This window comes from Hylobates moloch, unplaced genomic scaffold, assembly GCF_009828535.3.
Source record: "Hylobates moloch isolate HMO894 unplaced genomic scaffold, HMol_V3 SCAFFOLD_6, whole genome shotgun sequence".
NCBI classification, from domain to species: Eukaryota; Metazoa; Chordata; class Mammalia; order Primates; family Hylobatidae; genus Hylobates; species Hylobates moloch.
Genome location: NW_026652281.1, coordinates 127,143,332 through 127,166,988, shown reverse-complemented (window position 1 = coordinate 127,166,988; position 23,657 = coordinate 127,143,332). Strand labels below are relative to the sequence as shown.

General features: G+C 51.9%; 1 protein-coding gene across 1 annotated transcript in view; it reads left to right on the top strand.

Annotated features, from left to right (window-relative positions):
• The window catches only part of CSF1R (colony stimulating factor 1 receptor), a 33,399-nt gene that overhangs the window by 6,724 nt on the left and 3,018 nt on the right, over nucleotides 1-23,657 (top strand). Inside the window, exons 4-16 of the mRNA XM_032158340.2 lie at nucleotides 1,725-1,861; nucleotides 2,540-2,699; nucleotides 6,963-7,155; nucleotides 9,892-10,007; nucleotides 10,161-10,281; nucleotides 10,398-10,588; nucleotides 12,140-12,255; nucleotides 18,522-18,648; nucleotides 18,776-18,880; nucleotides 19,396-19,506; nucleotides 20,499-20,661; nucleotides 22,785-22,873; nucleotides 22,993-23,090. Coding sequence (XP_032014231.1) covers nucleotides 1,725-1,861; nucleotides 2,540-2,699; nucleotides 6,963-7,155; nucleotides 9,892-10,007; nucleotides 10,161-10,281; nucleotides 10,398-10,588; nucleotides 12,140-12,255; nucleotides 18,522-18,648; nucleotides 18,776-18,880; nucleotides 19,396-19,506; nucleotides 20,499-20,661; nucleotides 22,785-22,873; nucleotides 22,993-23,090 — 1,727 coding nt within the window. The remainder of the gene's footprint in view (nucleotides 1-1,724; nucleotides 1,862-2,539; nucleotides 2,700-6,962; nucleotides 7,156-9,891; nucleotides 10,008-10,160; nucleotides 10,282-10,397; nucleotides 10,589-12,139; nucleotides 12,256-18,521; nucleotides 18,649-18,775; nucleotides 18,881-19,395; nucleotides 19,507-20,498; nucleotides 20,662-22,784; nucleotides 22,874-22,992; nucleotides 23,091-23,657) is intronic.

Genomic DNA, 23,657 nt, shown 5'->3' with positions numbered 1-23,657 from the left:
CTGGGTGTGATGGGGGGTAGTGAGATGTCCTCTTTCTTTCACTTCTTCCCTTCAGTGGTTCCACGATCATCTATGGGGCAGGTCTGACAAGGTGTCGGGGCAGGGAGACAAACCACATGTGAGCAAATAACTCAGTGGGCAAGGTCATCTCAGGTCATTACACATGCTACAAAAAAAAAAAACATTCAACAGGGTAGCCGAATAAGGAGAGTGTGGGGCGGGGGAGCCTCACTGAGAAGGAAACACTTTATTAGAGCGGAAATCTGAATGACACGAAGGAGGTGGCTGTGCAAAGATCTGCTTCAGCAGGGGGACAGTGAGTACCAAGTGGTGAGGTGGGGACAGGCTCTGAATGTTCTAGGTGTGGAAAGAGGACTGAAGCTCAGCCTCAGACATGGATTTCCCACTCGGGGCCTGCCTAAGGCCAGGTACTGGGCACGTGCAGGAGGGATGCTGAGCCAAGAGGCAGGGAGGAGATGGTGGGTGCGGGTGACGGCTCTCGCGGTGGCCAGGTAACAGTGGAGGTGGAGTCTCACCCTGCTGGGATGGCAGGCAGGATTCTGGTTTCTGGGAGGACTGGTGAGAGCAAGCAGGGCCCCAGGCTGAGGACCTGGGCTTGAGACAGCAATCAGTCCCTGTAACGAGGGCCAGGGTCAGAGTGAAGCAGCTAGCTCAATGCCCCTGGGATCTGAGGCCACTAAACCTGCCCAGGAGGTCAAAGGACCACAGCTGTGTGGGCAGAGGAGGCCATTAGGGCTCTTTCCTGGCATTTCATCCTGCAGAGCCCTGGGCTGGCCAAGAGCCAAAGGTCCTGGGCCCTAATTCTGCCTTGAGCCCCCTCAGGGACCTTGGGTGAGTCCTTTTACGTCCCTGGGCCTTAGGAATCTGGATAAGAGTATCTTTCAACAGCAGCAATGGGCATAAATACGAATTCAAGGCCTACTGTGTGTCAGGCATCTTGCTGGCTGCTGGAATATTCCTGTCATGGATTTGACATTTGACTAGAGTCTAACTATTAAATAGAAAGTAAATACAAATGTGATGAGCAAGAAACCAAGCTCGGGAGTGGAGGGCATGGAGGTGCTGGGGAGGCTAATTCATATCAGCTGGTCACAGAGGCCTTGCTGAGGAATTTTTGAGCTAAAGATCTGAAGGATGAGAACAGCCTCCCATTTGAAGTGTGAGAGGACAGGCATTCCAGGAGGGAAAGGTGGGTGCAAAGGCCCTGTGGTAGGAAAGAGGTCCAGCAGGCTGCAGTGCAGTGAACAAGTGGTGAGGTTGTCAGGGCGTTCAGAAACAGGTTGGGGTGTGGAAGGACTTTGACTTCTTTTCTGAGAGTAACGGGAAGCCCCAAATGTTTACAGAGGAGAGAGGCATGGTCCCATTTATATTTGTAAGAGGTCACTTTGGTGAAGAATCCAGGTGTAGGGGGCTCGGAGGGAGGCAGGCAGGTCTCTGGGGAGGCTGGTGCAGAAGTGCAGGGTGGAGAATGGTGACGGGACTGGGGAGGGGTAGAGGTGATGGAGAAAGTAGACTTTCCAAAGTCTCTTTAGGACAGGCCTTGCAGTGGGGGTACTGGGAGCATCAAGGCTGCCTCCCAGGATTTGGGATGGGGCAGTGGTGGGGACCTGGCCAGTGTGACATGGCCCATGGCAGAGAGGAGAGCAATAGCTCTATCATGTTCAGGGAGCCGGGGTGTTCAGGGGTCTCTCCCCTGGTCTCAGTCATCCCAGGGCCCCCAGCCTTGACACTGGCGCCTGCAGAGCTGGTGCGGATTCGAGGGGAAGCTGCCCAGATCGTGTGCTCAGCCAGCAACGTAGACGTTAACTTTGATGTCTTCCTCCAACACAACAACACCAAGGTCAGTCCCTGAGGATCACAAGGTGAAGTCTGGCCATCCTCCCAGCACACCAGGTTTCCCACGGTGGAGTCCTGGGCCCCCCACTCCAAACTGGCTGTCTTAGCTGAAGGCACAGCTTAGACTCCAGAGAGGGGTGCAGACTTGCCTGAGATCTCACTCCTAGTCAGTAGCTGACGCAGAACCAGGACTCATGCTTGTGCCGCTGAACTTTGTGGGGGTGGGTGGAGGGAGGTGGTTCTCTATCACATTGACACATGGCCTTTTTCCCCAGCCTTTAGACAAAAGCCAGAGGTGAGCTCACTTCTGATTTAGCAAGGGTTTCCTAGGCCACCTTTGAAGCCCAGGAATATAACAGCTATTTCAGAAAGACTTTGGGAGAGAGGGAGGAGGAGAGAGGATTCCAGGAGGGAATCACGCTGGGCTGCCTCTAAGAGCCCCCTCCTTTCCCACTGCGCCTGCCGTGTTCCAGGCACAGCCCTAAGCCACTTGCATGCATATCTCATTTACTCCTCACTACAGTTTTAGGGGCAGGGAGCCAGTATTAGTCCCATTTTACAAGTGAAGAAACAGGCTCAGAGGAAAGGCAGAGAGTAATCCTTAAAGGCTGAGGATTGGAACGCAGATTCTTCTAATCCCTAAACTACCTTGGTATAACATCTCCATTCCTTCTGGCTACAGCTCGCAATCCCTCAACAATCTGACTTTCATAATAACCGTTACCAAAAAGTCCTGACCCTCAACCTCGATCAAGTAGATTTCCAACATGCCGGCAACTACTCCTGCATGGCCAGCAACGTGCAGGGCAAGCACTCCACCTCCATGTTCTTCCGGGTGGTAGGTAAGCATCAGGGTGGCGGTGGACGGTCGGTAGGGATCCTGCAGGAGCGTGAGCAGAAGGGTTTTGAGGAGGAAGCTGATGTCAGGGAAGGAGACCTGCTGAGGATATCTCTGCTGGAGTTTGTTTATCCAAGCCTTGGCTAAGGAGCCACTCTCCAGGAGCTTTCCCTTACCCTCTCCTGGGATCTCTCTCCCACCTTGGAGCTCTTACAGTGCATGGCTGCATTGGGTGCACCTTAGTGCCATTTTTTGTTTGTTTGGGGATTGGGGTCCAGTAGCTCCCTACTGGACTTCATTTGTTCATTCTTTCATGCATTCCTTTATGGACACATGAAAAGACAATGATCACCCAGTGATTATGCGGGAAGCACAAGGTGTCCTGGGAACACTGAGGAGTCCCCCCAACCCAGGCTTCGAGAAGGTGGCCTCTAAACTGGGATGGGAAGAATGAAGGTGGGTTGGCCAGGCAGAAGGGTGGGAAAGGAAGGGGAACAGCACTTCTGGCAGAGGGAGGAACATATGCAAGGCTCAAAGGCAAAGAGAGCATAGATCATTTGGAACAGTGAAAGAACTTGACAATAGCTGGGATGTGGAGTGGTGTGAGGAGTGGCCACAGGGGAGCAGAGGAGGTGGCAGAAGCCGGAGGTAAAGGTATCTTAAAGTGAGAGAGAACAACTGCATCTTAACCTATTGGAAGGTCATTGTAAAGAGGAGAGTGATGGGGTCAGATTGCACAGAGGAGGCACTGTGGTTGTCAGGAGCACACACTCCAGGGCAGTGTTCCAACCTGAGTCTGCCAAGGACTAGCAGGTTGCTAAGCCCCCTGTGTCTCAGTTTTCCTACCTGTAAAATGAAGATATTAACAGTAACTCCCTTCATAGATAGACGGTAGATAGATAGGAAGTACTTAGAACAGGGTCTGACACAGGAAATGCTGTCCAAGTGTGCACTAAGAAATAGTATCTGAGAAGGCTCAGTCTGGCACCATGTGGGTTGGGTGGGAACCTGGAGGCTGGAGAATAGGCTGAAGATGGCCAGTGGTGTGTAGAAGAGTCTGAGATGCAGGGATGAGGAAGAGAAAGGAGATAAGGATGACCTCCAGGTCTCTGGCTATGGTGATTGGGTGCAGGCAGTGGCAGTCACTGAACTCAGACCCTGAAGCAAGGCAGGAGCTCATCAGAGTGGGAGCAGGCTCTGAGACATTTAGGTCTGGCCGTGCCTCATTTGTTGAATGTTATGGGAGACGGAGGTGGCGAGGAGCATGAGAATCATGAGCATCACTACCCCTAGAGTATGTGCAAGGCACTAGACTTGTGGCAGATCGTGAGATCTGCTGTGGACCCCAATCTGCACTGGGAGCTTTGGCAGGGTAAAGGGGAAGAAGAGCAAAAGCACAAGAATTCAGTTACGGCTTCTAATCCTGTCTGCTTCCTAGTACAGGCATACAGTCGTCACTCAATAAATGTTTATGTTCATTCACATTTTGGGCCAGACACTGTTCTAGACATCGAGGATACAGCTGCAAACGAAACAGATACAACAACCCCCGACCTCATGAAGTGTGTGCTCTAGCTGGGAGTGGGCAAGCAATGAGCCAAGTAAATTATTAAAAAACAAATTATATAGCATTTGCAGCTTCAGATAGGGTGTTCACCAAGGAAGATCTCACTGGAAAGCTGATATTTGAGCAAAGACTTAAATTGCTGAAGGAACAAGCCATGTGGCCATTTTGGAGAAGGGAGCTCCATCCTGCAGCAGGACTGTGCTTGCCATGTTCAGGGGACAAGTGGGCCAGTGTGGCTGCGGGGAGAGAGTGAGAAAAAAAGTGGTTTCAGATGAGGTCAGAGAGCTAAAGTGGGAAGGTGGTAGATCCCACAGGGCCTTGGAGGCCACTGTAAAAACTTGGGCTTTTTCTCCTGAGAGAGATGGGGAGCTGTGGGAGGGTTTGAGCAGATGAGTGACATGGTGGGGTTGGATGTAATAAGAATTAACAGAGCTTTCTTGGGTGTTGTTGAGAACTGTCTGTAGGGAGACAAGGCTGGAAGCAGGGGGATGAAAGGAGGAGGCTACCGCAGTGGTCCAGGCTGGAGCTGATGGTGGGTGGACTAGAGTGGTAATGGTGAAGGTAGCAGGAAGTTGTTGGTGTTTGGATGGATGAATGGACAAATGGATGCATGAATAATAGATGGATTGTTGAGAGAGACAGAGAAGAAAAGCCTTGCCCCCAAAAGCTCACAGACTAGTTGGAGAGAGAAGAAAGCTACCTGGAGGGAGAACCAGATGCATGAAGCAGTGCAGATGTGGTGCCTAATGAGTGTGTAGTCTGGAAGGGCAGCAACAGTCGAGTGGAGTGAGAGGTTCCTGTGTCCTGGAGCACTGAGTAGAGACTCCCTCATCGGGGTGATTCTTAAAGGATAAAGGGGCCTCTGTAATGAAAAGGAGGAGGATGAGATTTCTGGTGGAGGAAATTGCTTGAGCAAAACCTCCAAGGTTGGAATGACTATGGTGTGTTCAGGGATGTTAGGAGACCCAGATGGGTGGAGTGTTGAGTGTGTGTGTGTGTGTGTGTGTGTGTGTGTGTGTGTGTGTGTGTGTGTTTGTGTGTGTAGGAAGGAAGAGGGGAGGTGGCTGGATGAGCACAGTGAGACCTGATTTGATTGAGGAGAGCCTGGAATGCCAAGCTGAATAATGGAGGCAATGGGATGCCATAGGGGGCTTTTGAGTAGACATATATCATTGTAGAAGGGTGAATTTCAGATTTTTAGACAGAATAGAGTAAGGAGAGGAGCTCTTAGAAATCATCTACTCCAGGGCTTGTGGCAGAGCCCTGAGGTTTTAAGAAGGCATGTCAGGGGCTACCATGACAGGCATGGAGAGGCTGAGTGAATTGGGGTTCTTGCCACAATTCCCTTGCCCGAGATTCAACAAGAGCAGCTGGATTGCAATTTGTGCAAAATTTCATTAGGAGAAACTAGTTAGTAGCTGGGTGTGGTGGCATGCACCTGTAGTCCCAGCTACTCGGGAGGCTGAGGCAGGAGAATCGCTTGAACCTGGGAGGCGGAGGTTGCAGTGAGCAGAGACTGTGCCACTGCACTCCAGCCTGGATGACAGAGCGAGACTCTGTCTCAAAAAAAAAAAAAACTAGTCAGGACTCTTTCAGATACAAGTAATAGAAACCAACTCAAACTGGCTTAATTAAAAGGATTTTCTTTTCCTTATAGCTAAAAAGCTCATGGATATCAGCTTCAGGAACACTTGGATCCAGGTGTTCAGCTGATGCTGGAAAGAATCTATGACTCCCATGGCCGGGTGCGGTGGCTCAAGCCTGTAATCCCAGCACTTTGGGAGGCCGAGGCGGGCGGATCACGAGGTCAGGAGATCGAGACCATCCTGGCTAACACGGTGAAACCCCGTCTCTACTAAAAATACAAAAAAATTAGCTGGGCGTGTTGGCAGGCGCCTGTAGTCCCAGCTACTCGGGAGGCTGAGGCAGGAGAATGGCGTGAACCCGGGAGGTGGAGCTTGCAGTGAGCCAAGATCGCACCACTGCACTCTAGCCTGGGGGACAGAGCAAGACTCCATCTCAAAAAAAAAAAAAAAAGAATCTATGACTCCCCAACTCTCAGCTCTGCCAGGAAGGCTTTCACCTTGTAGGACTCTGACTATCCGCCTTGTAGTATCTAACCTAGCAACACCAGCAAAATGAGGGCTTCTCTTTTCCCAAAGTCTTAACAAAAATCATGGAATTGAGTGTTATGGACTCATGGATTCATGGTAACCCAAACCAATCACTGGGCCAGAGGGGACAGAGTACCCTCATTGATTGGCCTGGGTTACACACCTACTCCAGAGCTATATTTGGAAGCCGCATTGACTGACTTATGACCAGAAGAAGGGGAAATGGATGAGGACATGTGAAATTGTGTGTGTATGTGTGTGTGTGTGTTTTCTTGCTGCCAAGAATTTTTCAAAAACTTGGAAAATCACAGATATATTCAATCTTTTCATTACACAAATAAGGAGATGGAGGCGCAAATGGGGATAAGAATTTGCCCGGGTTCTCCTAGGGCCTCAGTGAGAAAAGTTTTGATGCAGGGATTCTGAAGGGGGCGGTGAGAAGAGGGGTGTCAGAGGACCTGTCTTGGGTAGTGGGGACTATGTACCTGTGACGTAGGGACTGGATTAATGGGTGGATGACAAAATGGACAAATAAACAAGGACATCTTCTCGCTAATGCCAGATGCTTGTGTGTTCTGCTTTCCAGAGAGTGCCTACTTGAACTTGAGCTCTGAGCAGAACCTCATCCAGGAGGTGACCGTGGGGGAGGGGCTCAACCTCAAAGTCATGGTGGAGGCCTACCCAGGCCTGCAAGGTTTTAACTGGACCTACCTGGGACCCTTTTCTGACCACCAGCCTGAGCCCAAGCTTGCTAATGCTACCACCAAGGACACATACAGGTACCACTTATCAGCTCCCGTCTACACAGCCCAACGACCAGATGGGGTATGCATCAGCAAGCATCAGGACACTTGGCTCATGTCCCAACCTTGCTGTATGACCTTGAGCAAGTCTCTGCCCCTTTCTGGGTTTCACTTTCCCTGACTTCATGTAATCCCAATATTGGTCATCTGTGTTTGAGATCTAGATGAAATTGACTTACCTCTCCATCCCACATCCTTGGGATAGTCAATGCCCCACCCAAGGATTCTACCATTTCTTGGGAGTGTGCATTCTCATTCATGGTCCCTCAAGAACCCTCAGCCTCATTCATTTTCCTCTCTTGGTGCCAATCTAAATGCAGAAAACAGCCCCACTCATAGATACACTCCTGATAATGACTGCACAAGTTATCTGCTACATACAAAAGCTTGGAGGGAGGGGAAGAGGGAATTAAGATCACAGTCACAGATACATGAAATGTTCTTTAAGGGATTGTGATCACCCAGCCCCGAGAATTTCCCACTGGCTGCTCTTCTCTGTAAGCTCAAAACTCTTCCCATGAAGTGGAATCTATAATAACTCCACACCCTGTCTTCTTCCATCTCCCCACTCCCACAATCCTGTGTATTCCACACACATTTTAGAAATCTTTTTCCTGTCTGCCTATGAACTGTGTTCTTGGGGTCTTGCTTTCTCATCCAAAGTGGCTTAAGCAGGTAGGTTCTAAATAAGAAAACTTTGTCCCTAAGAGGAACACTCATACCAGGTATACCAGGTATTAACTCAGGTATTAAAATATTAAAATAGTTCTTTCTTTTTTTTTTTTTTTAGATTGAGTTTTGCTCTTGTTGCCCAGGCTAGAGTGCAATGGCACAATCTCAGCTCACTGCATCCTCGGCCTCCTGGGTTCAAGTGATTCTCCTGCCTCAGCCTCCCAAGTAGCTGGGATTACAGATGCCCACCACCATACCCGGCTAATTTTTGTATTTTTAGTAGAGACAGGGTTTCACCATGTTGACCAGGCTGGTCTCGAACTCCTGACCTCAGGTGATCTGCCTGCCTCAGCCTCCCAAGGTGCTAGGATTACAGGTGTGAGCCATTGCCATTGTGCCTGGACTAAATCATTCATACCCAGCCCTTTCAGAACGAGACAGTACAGCTTGATTAAGGGCAGCAAATACGTGGTGTGCATGCCACACTCACTCTCATTCATTTTTCTGCAACTCTCTTCTGCGGAGTGTAGATGCGGCCTTAGAGTCCTCCTCAACACAGGCCCCAGGCAGTATTTCCAGCATAGTTGGCTCGTGAGAGATCTGTTTGTCATCCCTGTGTGGATCCCTTAGACAACTCCAAAACTCTTTGGGATTCTCGTTCTAGCTCTGGAAGCCCAAACCTCATTGACTCCCAGAATCTTGCTTGTCAATTGTCAGAAGCAGCAAGGATGTTTTCTTGTCCTCATCTTCCTCCTCTCAGTTCCCTTCTGGTCCTTTCTGGCCAGGTCTCTGTCTTCCTCTCATTTAAAGCAGAAGTTCTGAATCTGGAATCTGTAGGCCCTTTGGAGGGGGTTGGTCCATGGATGGGCTTAATGGGTCCATAAGCCACAGAGACATTGAGGAAAGGAACACAAGATCCCCTAAAACACAGTAGTCTGGGCCCATTCAGCACAAGGCAGACAAGCGTGGACACCAAATAGCCACAGAATTTTAGTTCATGTGATGGGTTGTTCATAATGGTGACTTTCAATTATCCAAAAAAGTCAAATTATTTTTAGTTAAAGGGATTAGTTATCTCAAGAAGTGACCTAGACAGAGGGCTTCTATATGCCCAGGGTCTGGCTGGATGAGACTGCTCTCTGAATACCACAGATTTTAGTCCAGTAGTAGCTGCAGACATTTCCCAAGCAAGAACCGGCCATTCGCTATAATTTTTAAAATTTTATTTATTTTGACAGTGAACTGGGGGACTTTTTAAAAAATGTATTTATTACCTAAACAACACATGTTCATTATGGACAAATTGTAAAATAGAGATTAAAGAAAGAATAAAACAAAAAATTTCCCAAAATTAGCCGAAGATGATTTTTATTGTTTTTGCTCCCGGGCCTTTTCTGTAATAAAGGTTATCATTAAATTGAGTGCCCACAAAGAGTCAACTTCTGTGTCAAGCACCCTAAAAAAGCCCTTTAATCCTCAGGCCAAGCCTGTGAATTAGTAACCATCGACATCACTCTCACAGCAAAGGAAGTGAGGGATCAGTGAGGTTAAGTACTTGTCTAAGGTCACACAGCCAAGAAACGGCAGCACCAGGACTTGAACCCCAGTCTCTGCAGCAACATGGCTTGGAACCCAGGGCCCTACATCCTGCCTCTTGTCTCCTTCTCAGTCCCTCTTGGCAAGGTTGGCACTTTAGGGATTTTCAGCAGGGATTGCAGCTTTTGTGAAAGCTTAGTCCAGTGGCAGTGGCCAACATAGGAGACCTGTGATATGCCTCCCAGCACCTCGAAGACACCACCTTTATTAAACCTCAGGAAAAAAACACTTTCAGATAAGAAAACCAACTAAGGAAATGGGATTGGTGGTTTTTGTATGTCTCAATGGCACCCTGCCTGAGTACCTGGCTTACCCAAGGCCGTTGGGCCCTGGATATTTTACCAAAAATAAAATAAACCCCTTTAAGGCTGTTATCTGACTGCAATCCTGGTAGGGGCCATACTAGGCTGGGGCTCACCAAGACCACCTGATTCTCTCCTGCAGGCACACCTTCACCCTCTCTCTGCCCCGCCTGAAGCCCTCTGAGGCTGGCCGCTACTCCTTCCTGGCCAGAAACCCAGGAGGCTGGAGAGCTCTGACGTTTGAGCTCACCCTTCGATGTGAGTGCTGGGGCAGAGAGCCGCCTGGGGTGGAGGCCCTGGGACTGCCTCGGGGGGTGGGGTTGACTGCGGCAGGGCACAGGGAAGGAGGTACTGGGAGATTGGGAGGTGGTGGGGAGAGTGTGACTTGGGGCCTCCTCCTTTCTTCCTTAGACCCTCCAGAGGTAAGTGTCATATGGACCTTCATCAATGGCTCTGGCACCCTTTTGTGTGCTGCCTCTGGGTATCCCCAGCCCAACGTGACATGGCTGCAGTGCAGTGGCCACACTGATAGGTAAGTGGGCTGCACTCACCTCCCTCACCCGGGCTCGGGCTGGGAACCCTGTGAGTGGGAGGGACATGCTGGCGCTGGGGACCCTGAAGCTCTGAGCCACATTCTGCTTTTTCCAGGTGTGATGAGGCCCAAGTGCTACAGGTCTGGGATGACCCATACCCTGAGGTCCTGAGCCAGGAGCCCTTCCACAAGGTGACCGTGCAGAGCCTGCTGACGGTTGAGACCTTAGAGCACAACCAAACCTACGAGTGCAGGGCCCACAACAGCGTGGGGAGTGGCTCCTGGGCCTTCATACCCATCTCTGCAGGTGAGTGGGAGCCTTCGCACCCGCACCCCGCCCCCCGCCCACCCCCGCTCCTTTAGGCGGCTCCTCCCCCAACCCCCACCGAGGGAGCTGGGGTCAGATCCACCTTTGGAGCAGATCCTAGCAATGCCAAGGTCCACCTCTCTGGGCCAGTCCAAGCCCCTCCTGCCTGGCAGGTCTCCCGAAGCAGTAGGATGGGGCAGTCTCTGAGAAAGCAGAGAGAAAGCAGCCTGAAGAAACTGGCCCCTACTCTTATCTCTGCACTCTAACTCATGCATTTATTCACAAGTATGTGCAGGAATTATGCACCGTGTGCCAGGGACGTGCCCTATGCAGGGAAGCAGTGCCTCCCCAGAGCTTAGAGGCTGAGGAGGGAGGCAGGCAACGAGCAAGGAAACGGTCCGTCCATCTCCAGCTCAGGGCCAGCTCAGGATGGCCTTCTCCAACTCTCCCTCTTGCTCCAGACACAGTCTATACATTTGAGGTTGCTGTGCAAGAGGCTGCCCCGGGGGTTGATGCCCGGCCCTGTGCACAACACAGCCTGCCTCTCTGCTTTACCTAAAGCCTCCTTACCAGCTAGTTCTGTGATTCTCAGAGGTCCACAGCATCCTCAGGCTTTTGACAACCAGGCTCTGGCACCCACCTGGCTCAGAGGTGGTCACTCATGTCCCCAGCTGCTGGCCTTAGAGCAACTGCTGCTACCAGGGTCCAACTGCATGCAGGTGCCTGTGGCCATGCTGGGTCTTACTGCCGGAGGTTGTATATTGTAATAAAGCCAACATTTTGTTCAAGGCTTCTGCTGCGCCAGGCACTGTGTTAAGCTCTTTACAGGGATTATCTCGATTAACTCCTACAAATCTAGGAAATAAATATAATTTTCCCTAGGCTCAATATCGCACACCTCCTAAGTGGCACAGGTGAAATTTGGCTGCAGATCTAAGTTATTGATCTGAGCAAGGAAGTGGAAATTATGTCCTCCAAAACATCACTAGGATTATAGATTCGGGGAAGAGGAGACCCAGGGGCCACAAGCCTGGCTTGCTAGACCCTCAGAAGGGCTGTATGATTCCAAAGGGCATGTGGGGAAGCTGCAGGGGAAATGCAGGAGAGGAAGGTTTCAGTGTGACCTCCAGAAGGCCTTTCTGAACGAGCTTCCTGGAGGTGTAGTGCATGCTCATCACCTCCTGTCACTGGGAGTGTGCATGCAAGCCATGGCTGAGCACCAGGCCAGGCTGCTGCAGAGAGGTTTCTTGCACTGGCAGACGGTGAGACTGCATGACCCCAGAGGCTCTCTACCCCCAGCCACAGGAGGCTGTGACTCTGGACGGGGTTTGGGGCTGGGCACGAGCAGAGCTGAAGAGGCCGTCCTCTCTGCCTTTCTCTTGGGGAGGGTCTGCAGGAGAGGCCCCAGAGGCTTCCAGTGGGGGATGCTTCATTCAGTCAACAAGCATTTATTGAGCACCCACTGTGTTCCAGGCAGTGTGCAGGCCTGACCTCAGGGAGGGGGCTCAGAGGTGCCCCTGCCTGCTCACTGCTTTGCTTCACGCCTTCCAGGAGCCCGCACGCATCCCCCAGATGAGTTCCTCTTCACACCGGTGGTGGTCGCCTGCATGTCCGTCATGGCCTTGCTGCTGCTGCTGCTCCTGCTGCTATTGTACAAGTATAAGCAGGTGAGCCGGAGCGGAGCCGGGCTGCCAGGCGCCTGAGTGAGCCAGATTTGGACGGTACCCCCAGGCTGCATGGATTCACCCTTCCTCCTCAGTCAGTCCATCAGCTAACAGCTCTTTAGTGGGTGCCTACTGTATGTGAACATGAGCCGGCTGCTGGGTGGCCTCTGAGGCTCTGCCTTCATAGGGTTTACTGTCTAGTGTGAGAGACAGGTGCTAATCAAATAGCCATGAAAGCAAGGGCACACCTGTAATCCCAGCTACTTGGGAGGTTGAGGCAGGGGGATCGCTTGAGGCCAGGAGTTAGGGACCAGCCTGGGTGATACAGCCAGATCCCAGCTCAAAAAACAAAAAACCAAAGCCATGAAAGCAAGGGCATAGACTATAGAGTGACAGGCTATGAGGAGAGGAATGGCATTCTGCAGCAGCACAGCCCTGGGAGCCTGTCTCAGCCCGGGGGTGTCCTGGCACCCACCACGGGGCAGAGGAAATGGACATACAAGCATGGTATCCCCTGGGCCAGGCCTGAGCCCTGCCCTAAGAAGCACATGGTCTAGTGAAGATGAAGGCCTGTAACCATCATCCTCTTCATTATTTCATGTTACTGTCCTATTAGCCAAAGCCACAATTTAGTGCATGTTGCACATAGTGTGCTTCCTGTCACTGCCCGCTCAGTATATGATAGTGATTTGAGGGGCATTTTTCTGTAGCATGTTACCTGCATCATTTCACTTAATGCCCTCAGCAACCATTGTATGCAGCTAGCATTAGCCCATTTTACAGAGTTGTAAACTGAGGTTCTGAGAGGTTGGGACAGTTGTCCTTGTCTACAGCTGGTCAAAGGCAGAGTCTGGTTTTTAACCCTGAAGGAGGACTCACTCCAAAGCATGTCCCAATCATTATGTGAAACATTGACTCATCTTATTTTACCCTCACAAGAAGCTGGAGGCAGGAAGTATACTAGTCAGTTATCTTACCCATCAGGAAGCTGAGGCTCAGCAAGGTTAAAAAAAAAACCCCAAGGGGCTGAGGGATATGGTTGGCACTGGGCCCCAGGGGCTTCTGTCCTTAGAGCCCACGGCCTCCACTGCCTGCCTGCCCACACAAAGACCATGTGCAATGTGATCAGAAGCTGAGAGGACCAGGCCGGAGGGCTGTGGAGTTCAGAGGTGGAGGGACTTTTCAGGCTGGTGGGTAAGGGAGACTGCCTGGAGGAGGTGGCTTGGCATTGGTGAGACGGGCTTTGGAGGATGAGGGATGCAGCAGGGAGATGAGACTAAGGGAAAGGGTATCTCTGGGGGAGAGGGCAGAGTGTACAGAGGGGCAGGTGAGGGGAAGACCAGGGTGGGGTTGGGGGTCTGAATAGTTGGACCCCACCATGTCTGTCCAAGGCCGTCAGTGGGTTTGAACAAGGGACTGGTGTGATCAAGGGCTGAATGACCCATCTTGTGTCCCCTTGGCTACCTTTTCTTCCCCACATCCCCTTGGGGCTTTTGTGAGAAGAGGGCTTGAAGTGATCAGGGTGGGAGGGATGTTATGGGAGCCCCAGGGGCACATGGATCGGGCTCTCTACTCCTGCCAGCACCCCGCATGAGAAGGCTGCTCTGAGGGCAGCCCCAGTCAAGTCCTCGGGATCTAGGTCCAGCTCTGACACTGTTTTGCCATGTAACCTCAGCTGACTCGCTGTCCTCTCTGGGCCTTAGTTTCCCCTCTTGTACCATGGGTCTGGGTGCTCTTTAACAGCCCCTCCTACTCTAACATGCCAAGAGCCCACTGGTGGTCTAGTTTAAGAACCAGAAACTTGGACTTCGGTGAATCTGGGTCCAAATCCTGCCTCTGCCAAGCTCTGGCTATGGGATGATGGGAAAGTTGGTGTGTCTAAGTCTTCCTGGATTTGTAAAATGGATCATTAACAGCCTGTTGTGAGGGATTCCGTACCACAATGCACATAGAGGACTGAGCGGCGTGCTGGATGAGACAGTCTCCACGATGGGAGCTGCATGCTCTTGTCCCAGGAGGAAGTTCGTTGGGGAACCAGAGTTAGCTCATGCATCTTGGGATGGTGGAAGGAGGGGGAGGTCTGAGGTTGGGCATCATCTCCTTGACTACACACCCAAAGCAGTTGTTTGGCCCAGCCCACCCACCTCCAGGGACGGGACCTTACTCACTCTCGGGGCCACCCGTTCCTTCTCTGAGCAGCTCCAATTTTTGCAAAGTTCTTCCTTACATGGAACTGAAAACTGCCTTGCAGTGCCCACAGAGCTGCCAGGACAGCCATGCAGAGATTCCAGAGAAGGGCCTGGGGCCCCCTGCGGCCCTTTCTGCCTTGGGCTGGCCAGCCCCCTTGGCTGTGGTTTAGGAACTCTGTATCTCCTCTCCACGGGACCATTTTTGGAACATGTCACCTCCACCCTTCCTGTCCAGGAAATTCAGCTGCCCCTGGAGCCCACGCATGGCTGCGAGAAGACTTGCAGCTACCCTCCTCCCCTACACCCATTCACAGACCCTTTAGCTCCAGGCCGAGGTGCCTTCACTGTCCCTTCACTGGGGACTCAGCCCAGCCTCTCCTCATTGCCCAGGCCTGGGGAAAGAAGTGGCCTGTCTGTGGGGAGGGTTTGTTCTGCCTCAGGGCTGAGTCATCACCTTTCTGTCCCCCAGAGTGACCACAAGGGGGGCCGTGGGGGAAGAGAAAAGGGCAGGAGTCAGCAGGCTCCCCTGGAGGAGGAGGTGCACAGGGAAATGGCTGAGGCAGCAGGGAAGGGAGGGTCCAGGGAGGCTGCTGGAAAGACTACAATTCTGGGGGCTGGTACTGAGCTCTGAGGAGGGATAGGAGGATCCCCAAAGATTCCACTGGGAGTTGTTCAGATCTCCACCTTCCTGGGATGGAGAACATCCACTGACCCAGAACCAGCAGGCCTAACTGGGGAAGGGACCGGGACTTTGTCTCCATGCCCCCTTTGGTGGGGAGGATGGGAGGAAGGGAAGAAGTCAGGGGTGGGCCTGGGGATTAGGCCCATTGCAGGGAATCAATGGGGTGATGTGCTTCAAGCATCTAGCCCAGCGCGGCACTCTCAGGAAGAACTCGCTGCCATTATGACAATTACTTCCACCCTTCTCAGGAAGCCTTGCCCATCCCCACCTCTTGATCTCTTACTCATAGTTCTTTGGAAGAGAGGCTGCCTCTGGGTAGATGCCCATGAGCCCTTTCCAGGGATGACACAGGTGCCCTGGGAGGTTTACAGGCCCAGCAGGGGCAGGGGAGGGTTCCTGAGGCAGGCAGAAGGCAGCTTGGTCAGCTTCCAGGAATAGGAGCCTAGGATTCAGAGATCTGAGAATCCAGCCAAACCTCTTCCTCCTTGATCCCCTCCCTTTCAACAGTGCCCCCTGCCCAGCTGGGGGCAGGGAGGGGCTGACTCAGCCCAGCTGCAGAGGGACAGAGGAACAAGAAGTGGTGAGAAAAAACAGCCTTGGCCACAGAGGCTCCTAGAGATGGAAGTGGCCGGGAGAGGTTGAAGAATCCCCTCCTCGCCCTGTCGCTGTCTTTTGGGCTGGGAAGGCACCCACGGGCAGGATTTGGATCCTCAGAGGCTTGGGAAGTTCTTCTCCCTATGTCCCATTTCAGACTCTCCCAAGCTATAACACAGAGGTTCTGATGTTCACCTGTAGTCCGCCCTCCCGAATCAGAGCCTGGAAGTTGGTTCCTTCTCATTTCTAATTGCAGTCTTTTCTCCCTAACTACCAGCTAGAAGTTCTTCCTGATGGTTAGTTGGAAGCTTTCTCTCTGTCTCTCTCTTTAAAAATGTCAACATTTTATTTTTGATTCAGGGGGTAGATGTACAGGTTTGTTGCATGGGTATGTGTCGTCATGCTGAGCTTTGGAATATGGATCCCATCACCTGGTACTGAGCATAGCACCCATAGTTTTTCAACCCTTGCCCGCTTCCACCCTCCCCACTCTAGTAGCCCCCAGTGTCTGTTGGTGCCATCTTTATGCCCATACATACTCAATATTTAGCTCCCACTTTTAAGTGAGAACATGCAGTATGTAGCTTTTCTGTTCCTGTGTTAATTTGCGTAGGATAATGGCCTTCAGCTGCACCATGTTGCTGCAAAGGACATGACTGGAATCTTTTCTCTCAACCAGGACTTGCAGCCAAAGGCCAGCCTCCTCCCTAGCACCGGTCCACACTTCCTTTAAGTTTCTAGCTCGGGTGCCCAGGGAAGGAGCCCAGCTACAGGCACAGCCAAGCTGGTCCCATCCCCAAGGCCTGGCCGGAAAGAGTTGCTCTGCTGACCCAGGGCCTCAGTGTCCTCCACTGCCCCAGCCCAGCTTCCACGTTCCCCCTCAACTTGGTCTTCCAACAGCATTTCTCATGGGTAACCCGTAGCATGGTACTCCCCCTCAGCAGCTGATCCCTGGGCAAGAAACAGGGGCAGCCATTTCTCCTCCCCACATCCTAGGGCTTGCCTCCTCTGGCTGGGTGGTAACAGCATGGAGAGCCTAAGGAAGGAAATCCAGTCTTTCCAGAGGTCCTGGTCCTCTAGAATCTATCTAGTGGGCAGGGTCTCTCTTTCTCTCTCAAAAAGGTAAAGTCAAAGCTGGGTGTGATGGCTCACGCCTATAATCCCAGCACTTTGAGAGGCCAATGCAGAAGGATTGCTTGAGCCCAGGAGTTTGAGCCTAGTGAGCTATGATCGTGCCACTGCACTCTGGCATGGGTGAAGGACCAAGACCCTGTCTCAAAAAAAAAAAAAAAAGTCAGATGGCGACTCACCCGTGTCAAACTCTCAGGGTCTCTCACTGCCCAGCCAGGCATGGTAGCTCACGCCTGTAATCCCAGCACTTTGAGAGACTGAGGCAGGCAAACTGCTTGAGCTCAGGAGTTCAAGACCAGCCTAGGCTGCAACAAAGCCCCATCTCTACAAAAATTAGCCAGGTGTGGTGCCACATGCTTGTAGTCCCGGCTGCTTGGGAGACTGAGGTGGGAGGATTGCTTGAACCTCGGGGGTCGAGGCTGTAGTGAGCCAAGACTGCCCCACTGCATGCCAGCCTGGGGGACAGAGATCCTGTCTTGAAAAAAAAAAAAAATCCCAAAAGGGAACCCACTCACCTTATCGTAGCCCTCAAGACCTTCCTGCTTCTGGAACCTGCCCCCCACTTCCCTCAAGCCACGATGGCTGCCTTCCTATAACTCAAACTTGCCAGGATCGTTCCCATGTCAAGCATACAGCATTTCCATGCACTGTTCCTGGAAAATTCTTCCTCTGATGGTCACATGGTGGGCTCTTTAGGGGCCTTTCCTGACTTACTTTATTTTCTTCATAGCACCACTTGAGAATTTCCTGCATACATATTTATTTGCGTTTAATGCCTCTCTCAGCCACTAGTATGCAAACTCCATGGAGGGGCAGGGACTTTGTCCTGTTCAACTCTGAATCAACGGTGCCTGACACAAATAGATGCTCAAGAAAGTATGTGGATGGGCTACTATCATTCAGCCTTAAAAAGGAAGGGAATTCTGACCTATGCTGCAACATGAATGAACCTTGAAGACATTATGCTGTGTGAAATAAGACAATCCCAATAGACACATGCTGTGTGAGTCCACTGAGGTGCAGTACCTAGAGCAGTACAATTCACAGAGACAGCAGAATCATGGTTGCCAGGGGCTGGAGGAGGGAAAGGGGAGTTGCTTTTTAATGGGAACGGAGTTTCAGTTTTGCAAGATGAAAAGAGCTCTGGAAATTGGTTGCACAACAAGGTAGAATGTAATTTACTTAATACTACTGAACCATACACTTAAAAATGGTTGAAATGGTAAATTTCATGTATGTTTTATCACAATTAAAAATACATATATATTTGGATGGGAGGCTGGGTGGGTGGATGGATGAGTAGATGGATGGACAGATGAACAGATGGATAAGATCTCAAGTTCCACCCTCCCTCCTGGCTCAGGAATTACCAGATTATCAGAGATATCAAGGCCCTCAGAGGTTGTCTTGTCCAAGGTCTTCAATACACAAATAGTGAAACTGAGGCTTGGAGAAGGGAAGGTCACACAAGAAGGCAGAGTCAAGGAGGAACATGCTCTCAGTGCCATGTTCATGAGACGACATGACCTCTCTCAGCCCAGAGCAAGCCTTGCCCTGCCTTCTCCCACTGGGCACCTTGGGACTGCCCACACCCCTGCTCTTGGGGGTCAGAAACAAGGTCCAGGAACTGCCTGCCAGCCCCTACTGCCATGTGCTCCCTTCCTCTTCTGCAGAAGCCCAAGTACCAGGTCCGCTGGAAGATCATCGAGAGCTATGAGGGCAACAGTTATACTTTCATCGACCCCACGCAGCTGCCTTACAACGAGAAGTGGGAGTTCCCCCGGAACAACCTGCAGTTTGGTGAGATGGCAGTTCAGCACCCCACACCTTCCTATCACGGGGCCTGTGGGGATTGCAGGGAGCCCGTGGGCCCTTGGACAGAGGCCCTTTGGTGCCCAGGGACCTAAGGGACCTGTGTGCGTGGCAGGTAAGACCCTCGGAGCTGGCGCCTTTGGGAAGGTGGTGGAGGCCACAGCCTTTGGTCTGGGCAAGGAGGATGCTGTCCTGAAGGTGGCTGTGAAGATGCTGAAGTGTGAGTGAGGGGAGGGGATGAAGGAAGGGATGGGGGGTGGTAGATGCTGGGGGTGGGCTGGCCCTGGTGTCACAAGAGGCATTGCACACATTTCAACCTGTTGAAGCCTGGGGGACAGAGCTCGGGGGTGAGGACTTGGGTTTTCTTGTGAGCTCCAGGCACCCTCTGACTCCTGGCTCCAAGAAGGTCTAGGTCACCCTTTAGTTGTGAAGGGGCTTCTGACTGAGCTCCAAAAAGTCTGGGGGTGCAGAAAGGCCACCTATGGCCATGGCCTGGCCACAGTTTGGCTTCCTGTCACCTGAAGACCAGCTCAGTGACAGGCTCATCCCTCCTCTCTCTCTGCCATCTGTGTGTCTGCATTTTTCCTTCTCCTCCTTTTGGCTTCTGGCCACTCCGGGTCTTGGGGTACACCCTGCTTGCTCCCCTGGGTCTCTGCATTTGGTCCCCATGTATCTGTGTGGTACTCTGTGTCCTGCCCTCTCCCTGTCTGTGGAACCTGTGGTTCTTTCTCCCAGCCACGGCCCATGCTGATGAGAAGGAGGCCCTCATGTCCGAGCTGAAGATCATGAGCCACCTGGGCCAGCATGAGAACATCGTCAACCTTCTGGGAGCCTGCACCCATGGAGGTAAGGGCCTTGGAGTTCCTGGGGCCAAGGTCTTGGTGCCTCTGGGGGATCTGAGGGCCCCAGGGCTACCTTATTCCATCTTCCCCTTCTCAGGATCCTACTGCTCCAAGTGCCAGTGGGATCCCGGTCACAGCATCCCTTAAACTCCTGGGCCCATCTCCTGGACTAGTCACGAGCTGCACGGGCAGCTTGAGGCATAAAGAGAGACTCATAGGGAGCGTCAGAGCCCTTGGAGAAGGAGATGAATGTGCAAACTCCTAGGCCCTGCTTCCAGGGAGCCGGATCCTGTGGTTCTGGAGTGAAGCCCCCTGCCTACCTCTTATGAAACCTCCATTCAAGGATGCTTGGACACTCTCCCCAGGGCCCACAAAGGTGCCCCAGGCTTTGTTGGGACTCCAAGTGCCCCACATCCTCTTCACTGATAGTGGCTCTGACCTACACTGAGTCGCCATAGCTTTCCTTTGAAGAAGTAATTCTTGGGCTACATTTTTTTTTAAGGTCATCTTTTTTTTGTTTTGTTTTTTTCTTGAGACGAAGCCTCACTCTGTCACCCAGGTTGGAGTGCAGTGGCACGATCTCGGCTCACTGCAACCTCTGCCTCCCAGGTTCAAGCGATTCTCCTGCCTCAGCCTCCTGAGTAGTTGGAACTACAGGCATGTGCCACTATGCCCGGCTAATTTTTTGTATTTTTTGTAGAGATGGGGTTTCACCATGTTAGCCAGGATGGTCTTGATCTCCTGACCTCGTGATCCACCCACCTTGGCTTCCCAAAGTGCTGAGATTACAGGCATGAGCCACCGTGCCCCACCAAATCCATCTGTTTTAAACAGGTGGAACTACTGAGGCACAAGGAAACTTGCTCACAGAGCCGAGGTTAGAACTCAGCTGTGCTGAGTCCTGGTCCAGTGGCCTCACTGCCCCCAGTCCCATGCTCCTGTTCACGCAGGGGAGCACTCAGCACCTCCCTCACCCCACACCCTTGGCTGCTCTAGGCCCTGTACTGGTCATCACGGAGTACTGTTGCTATGGCGACCTGCTCAACTTTCTGCGAAGGAAGGCTGAGGCCATGCTTGGACCCAGCCTGAGCCCCGGCCAGGACCCCGAGGGAGGCGCCGACTATAAGAACATCCACCTCGAGAAGAAATATGTCCGCAGGTAGCCCCTGGCAAAGGACAAGAAAAAGGCCAGGTCTGGGAGGGCAGGACCTGAGTCTGTCTTCAAAGCCAGCTCAGGGTTGGATGGCTCATGATTGGGTGGCTGTGCGGCCCTCACCTGCCACCTGTGTCGTGGGAAGTAGCCACCACAGGTCTTATGGGCATCTCTGTTTCTCTACTCCTTTTTGTCATTCGACAAATATTTGAACACCTACCGTGTTCTGGGAGTGTGGAGGGCAAAGACGGGCAGCTCATAGTCTGGTGGAGATATGCGTCAGTGAAATCACCACCCAGTGTGTGTAAAAGATCAACCAAGATCTGTGCCTGGAGCGCTAGTAAGAGATGGGCAGATATGGCTGGGCGCAGTGGCCCATGCCTGTAATACCAGCACTTTGGGAGGCTGAGGCGGGCGGATCACCTGAGGTTGGGAGTTTGAGACCAGCCTGACCAACATGGTGAAACCCCATCTCTATTAAATATACAAAATTAGCCGGGCGTGATGATGCATGCCTGTAATCCCAGCTACTCGGGAGGCTGAGGCAGGAGAATCGCTTGAACCCAGGAGGCAGAGGTTGCTGTGAGCTGAGATCACACCATTGCACTCCAGCCTGGGCAACAAGAACGAAACTCCGTCTCAGAAAAACAGAGATGGCTCTGTTGTCCTGTTGCTGTGATTCCTGGAAGCCATCCAGAATAGAGCCATCCAACAGAGCCACATGGGGAACCAAAGAGAGGAAGTGGGAGATTCATGTCACACATGAGTCAGGGGCAGAGGTGGAGCCTGGACTAGAATCCTGCTCTCTTGACTTCCAGTCCAGGAGTCACCCAAGCCACACTGCTGTCCTGGAGGTCTCTGTCTCAGGGGCTTGTGGGGCCAGGACAGGATCAGAACAAGAAGGGTGTACACTGTGCCGTCATCCTAGATACTGTCAGCTGCCATGCCTGGGGAGGCAAAAGAGAAGGAGGCCATCTCTTAACCCAGGGTCCTAAAAATGGTGGCCTGGCAGCATCGCTTCCTCTTCTGATTCCCTGACACTTCTATGAGGGTGGCACACACTAGGCCTCTGAAGATCAGATCAAAATGAGCACCAAAGGAAAGTATTATTAGCTTTCATCTTCAAATACGCAGATGGGGAAAGTATTCCCAGAGTGGGTAATTTTGAGGGCAAATGGCCTGTAAACCAACTCTGCCAAAAGGATCCCAGGCTGTTAACAGAAGCATAGTTTCTACAACAAGGGAGCAGAAGATTTTGCCATGGTCAGATCATAAATAAAACATTGGCTTCTCCTCCTGGGAACACTAGAATATGGACATTGTCAAGGTACACATCTCTAGCGCAGAAGGGACAGGAGGGAGCGATAAATCCTATCTGGTTGGAATGTTAGGAGCAGTAGTGCTTCAATCTACAATAGTGCTTCTCAAATTTTCTACCCCAAGTGTGCTCTCGTAGGCATCTCTTGAGGACTGTTGGAAGTGCACCACCTCAGGCCCACCCACCCAGGCCTGCTGATTCAAAATCTGCATTGCAGAGATTCCCAGGGTGATTTATCTGCACATGAATTGGAGCTTAAGCAGCACTGCTCTAGACCAGTGGGCCTCAGCTTAGGCTGCACTTTGTGATCACCTGGGGAGATTTAAATCTGTGAATGACTGTTTTGTCCCTAGAGTTTCTGAAGTATTAGTAATTAGCCTGATCCTAAAAGCTCCCGAAGTGATTTTAATGTGAAACCAGGGGTGAGAGGCACTGTCTAGAGAAGAGAGGACTCAAGGGGCCCTAGAATATGCCCCAATTCTAGTAGGGCTGTTATGGGGAAGAGGACTCCAACTTCTCTGTGGCCCTTGAGGGTAGAGCAGGGGCTAGGAGGAAAATCTCAGGGGCAGATTGGCATTAGGAACAGTGAAGAACTTTCTCACAGACAGATTCTTACAACCCAGAATGGGTTGTAAGCTCCCTCACTAGGGACAGCCAAGCAGAGACCAATGCTCGCTCGGAGTGTGGCAGGAGGGTTTCTTATCAGAAAGGGAGGTTCCAGTTGACCATGGGGTGGTGGGCGGTCAAGGTCTGAGCTGAGCAGTGCAGTGATGGGGACTGACCTCTGCCCCCAATCCTCTCTCCTACGTAGGGACAGTGGATTCTCCAGCCAGGGTGTGGACACCTATGTGGAGATGAGGCCTGTCTCCACTTCTTCAAATGACTCCTTCTCTGAGCAAGGTGAGGAGATCCCAGGGCTAGGCCCCATTTGCTTGATAACAAGGGAAAAGGAGAAGGGGCTGCTGGGGTGAGGGGTGGGGAGTGTGGCAGGGCTGCCCTGATGCCTCTTCCCACCCTAGACCTGGACAAGGAGGATGGACGGCCCCTGGAGCTCCGGGACCTGCTTCACTTCTCCAGCCAAGTAGCCCAGGGCATGGCCTTCCTCGCTTCCAAGAATGTGAGTAGGAACCTGGCCCTGGCTTGTAGCCACCCAGGTCTGTGTTCCGGGGAGGCTGGATGAGTGACGATGGGGAGCAGGAAACGGGAGCCTGTGAGGGGGGTAGGGGAGGAGACAGAGTACAAGAGTCATTTGGGCAGCTGCAAGAATGAGTGGGAGAAAGCTGTGTCCAGGGCTGGTGCTCCGGGGCTGGGCACCTGTGTCCCCAGTGTGAAGATGAGGAGGGATACCAGGCTTTCTTCATTCGTTTTTACTAATAGTGTATAAGAGACAACAGTTGTCTCTGCTCATGAAGCGCACATGGTCTGGTGGGGATGATAATGGAAGCTTCCTCACAGAATTTTGGGGATATTAGATAATGTATAAAGTACGCTCAGCCTAGGAAGAAGTGCCAGGGAATGGGAGCTCTTGCCATCTCCCTTAGAACAGATTCCGGAGTCAGTGGTTTGATTGCTGGCTCTGCCACCTGCTCTGTGACTTTAAGCAACTATTTAAATTCTGTGCCTCAGTTTCTACACCTATAAAAATGGGTGTAACAATTGTTTGAAAGAAAAAGGGTTCAATGTG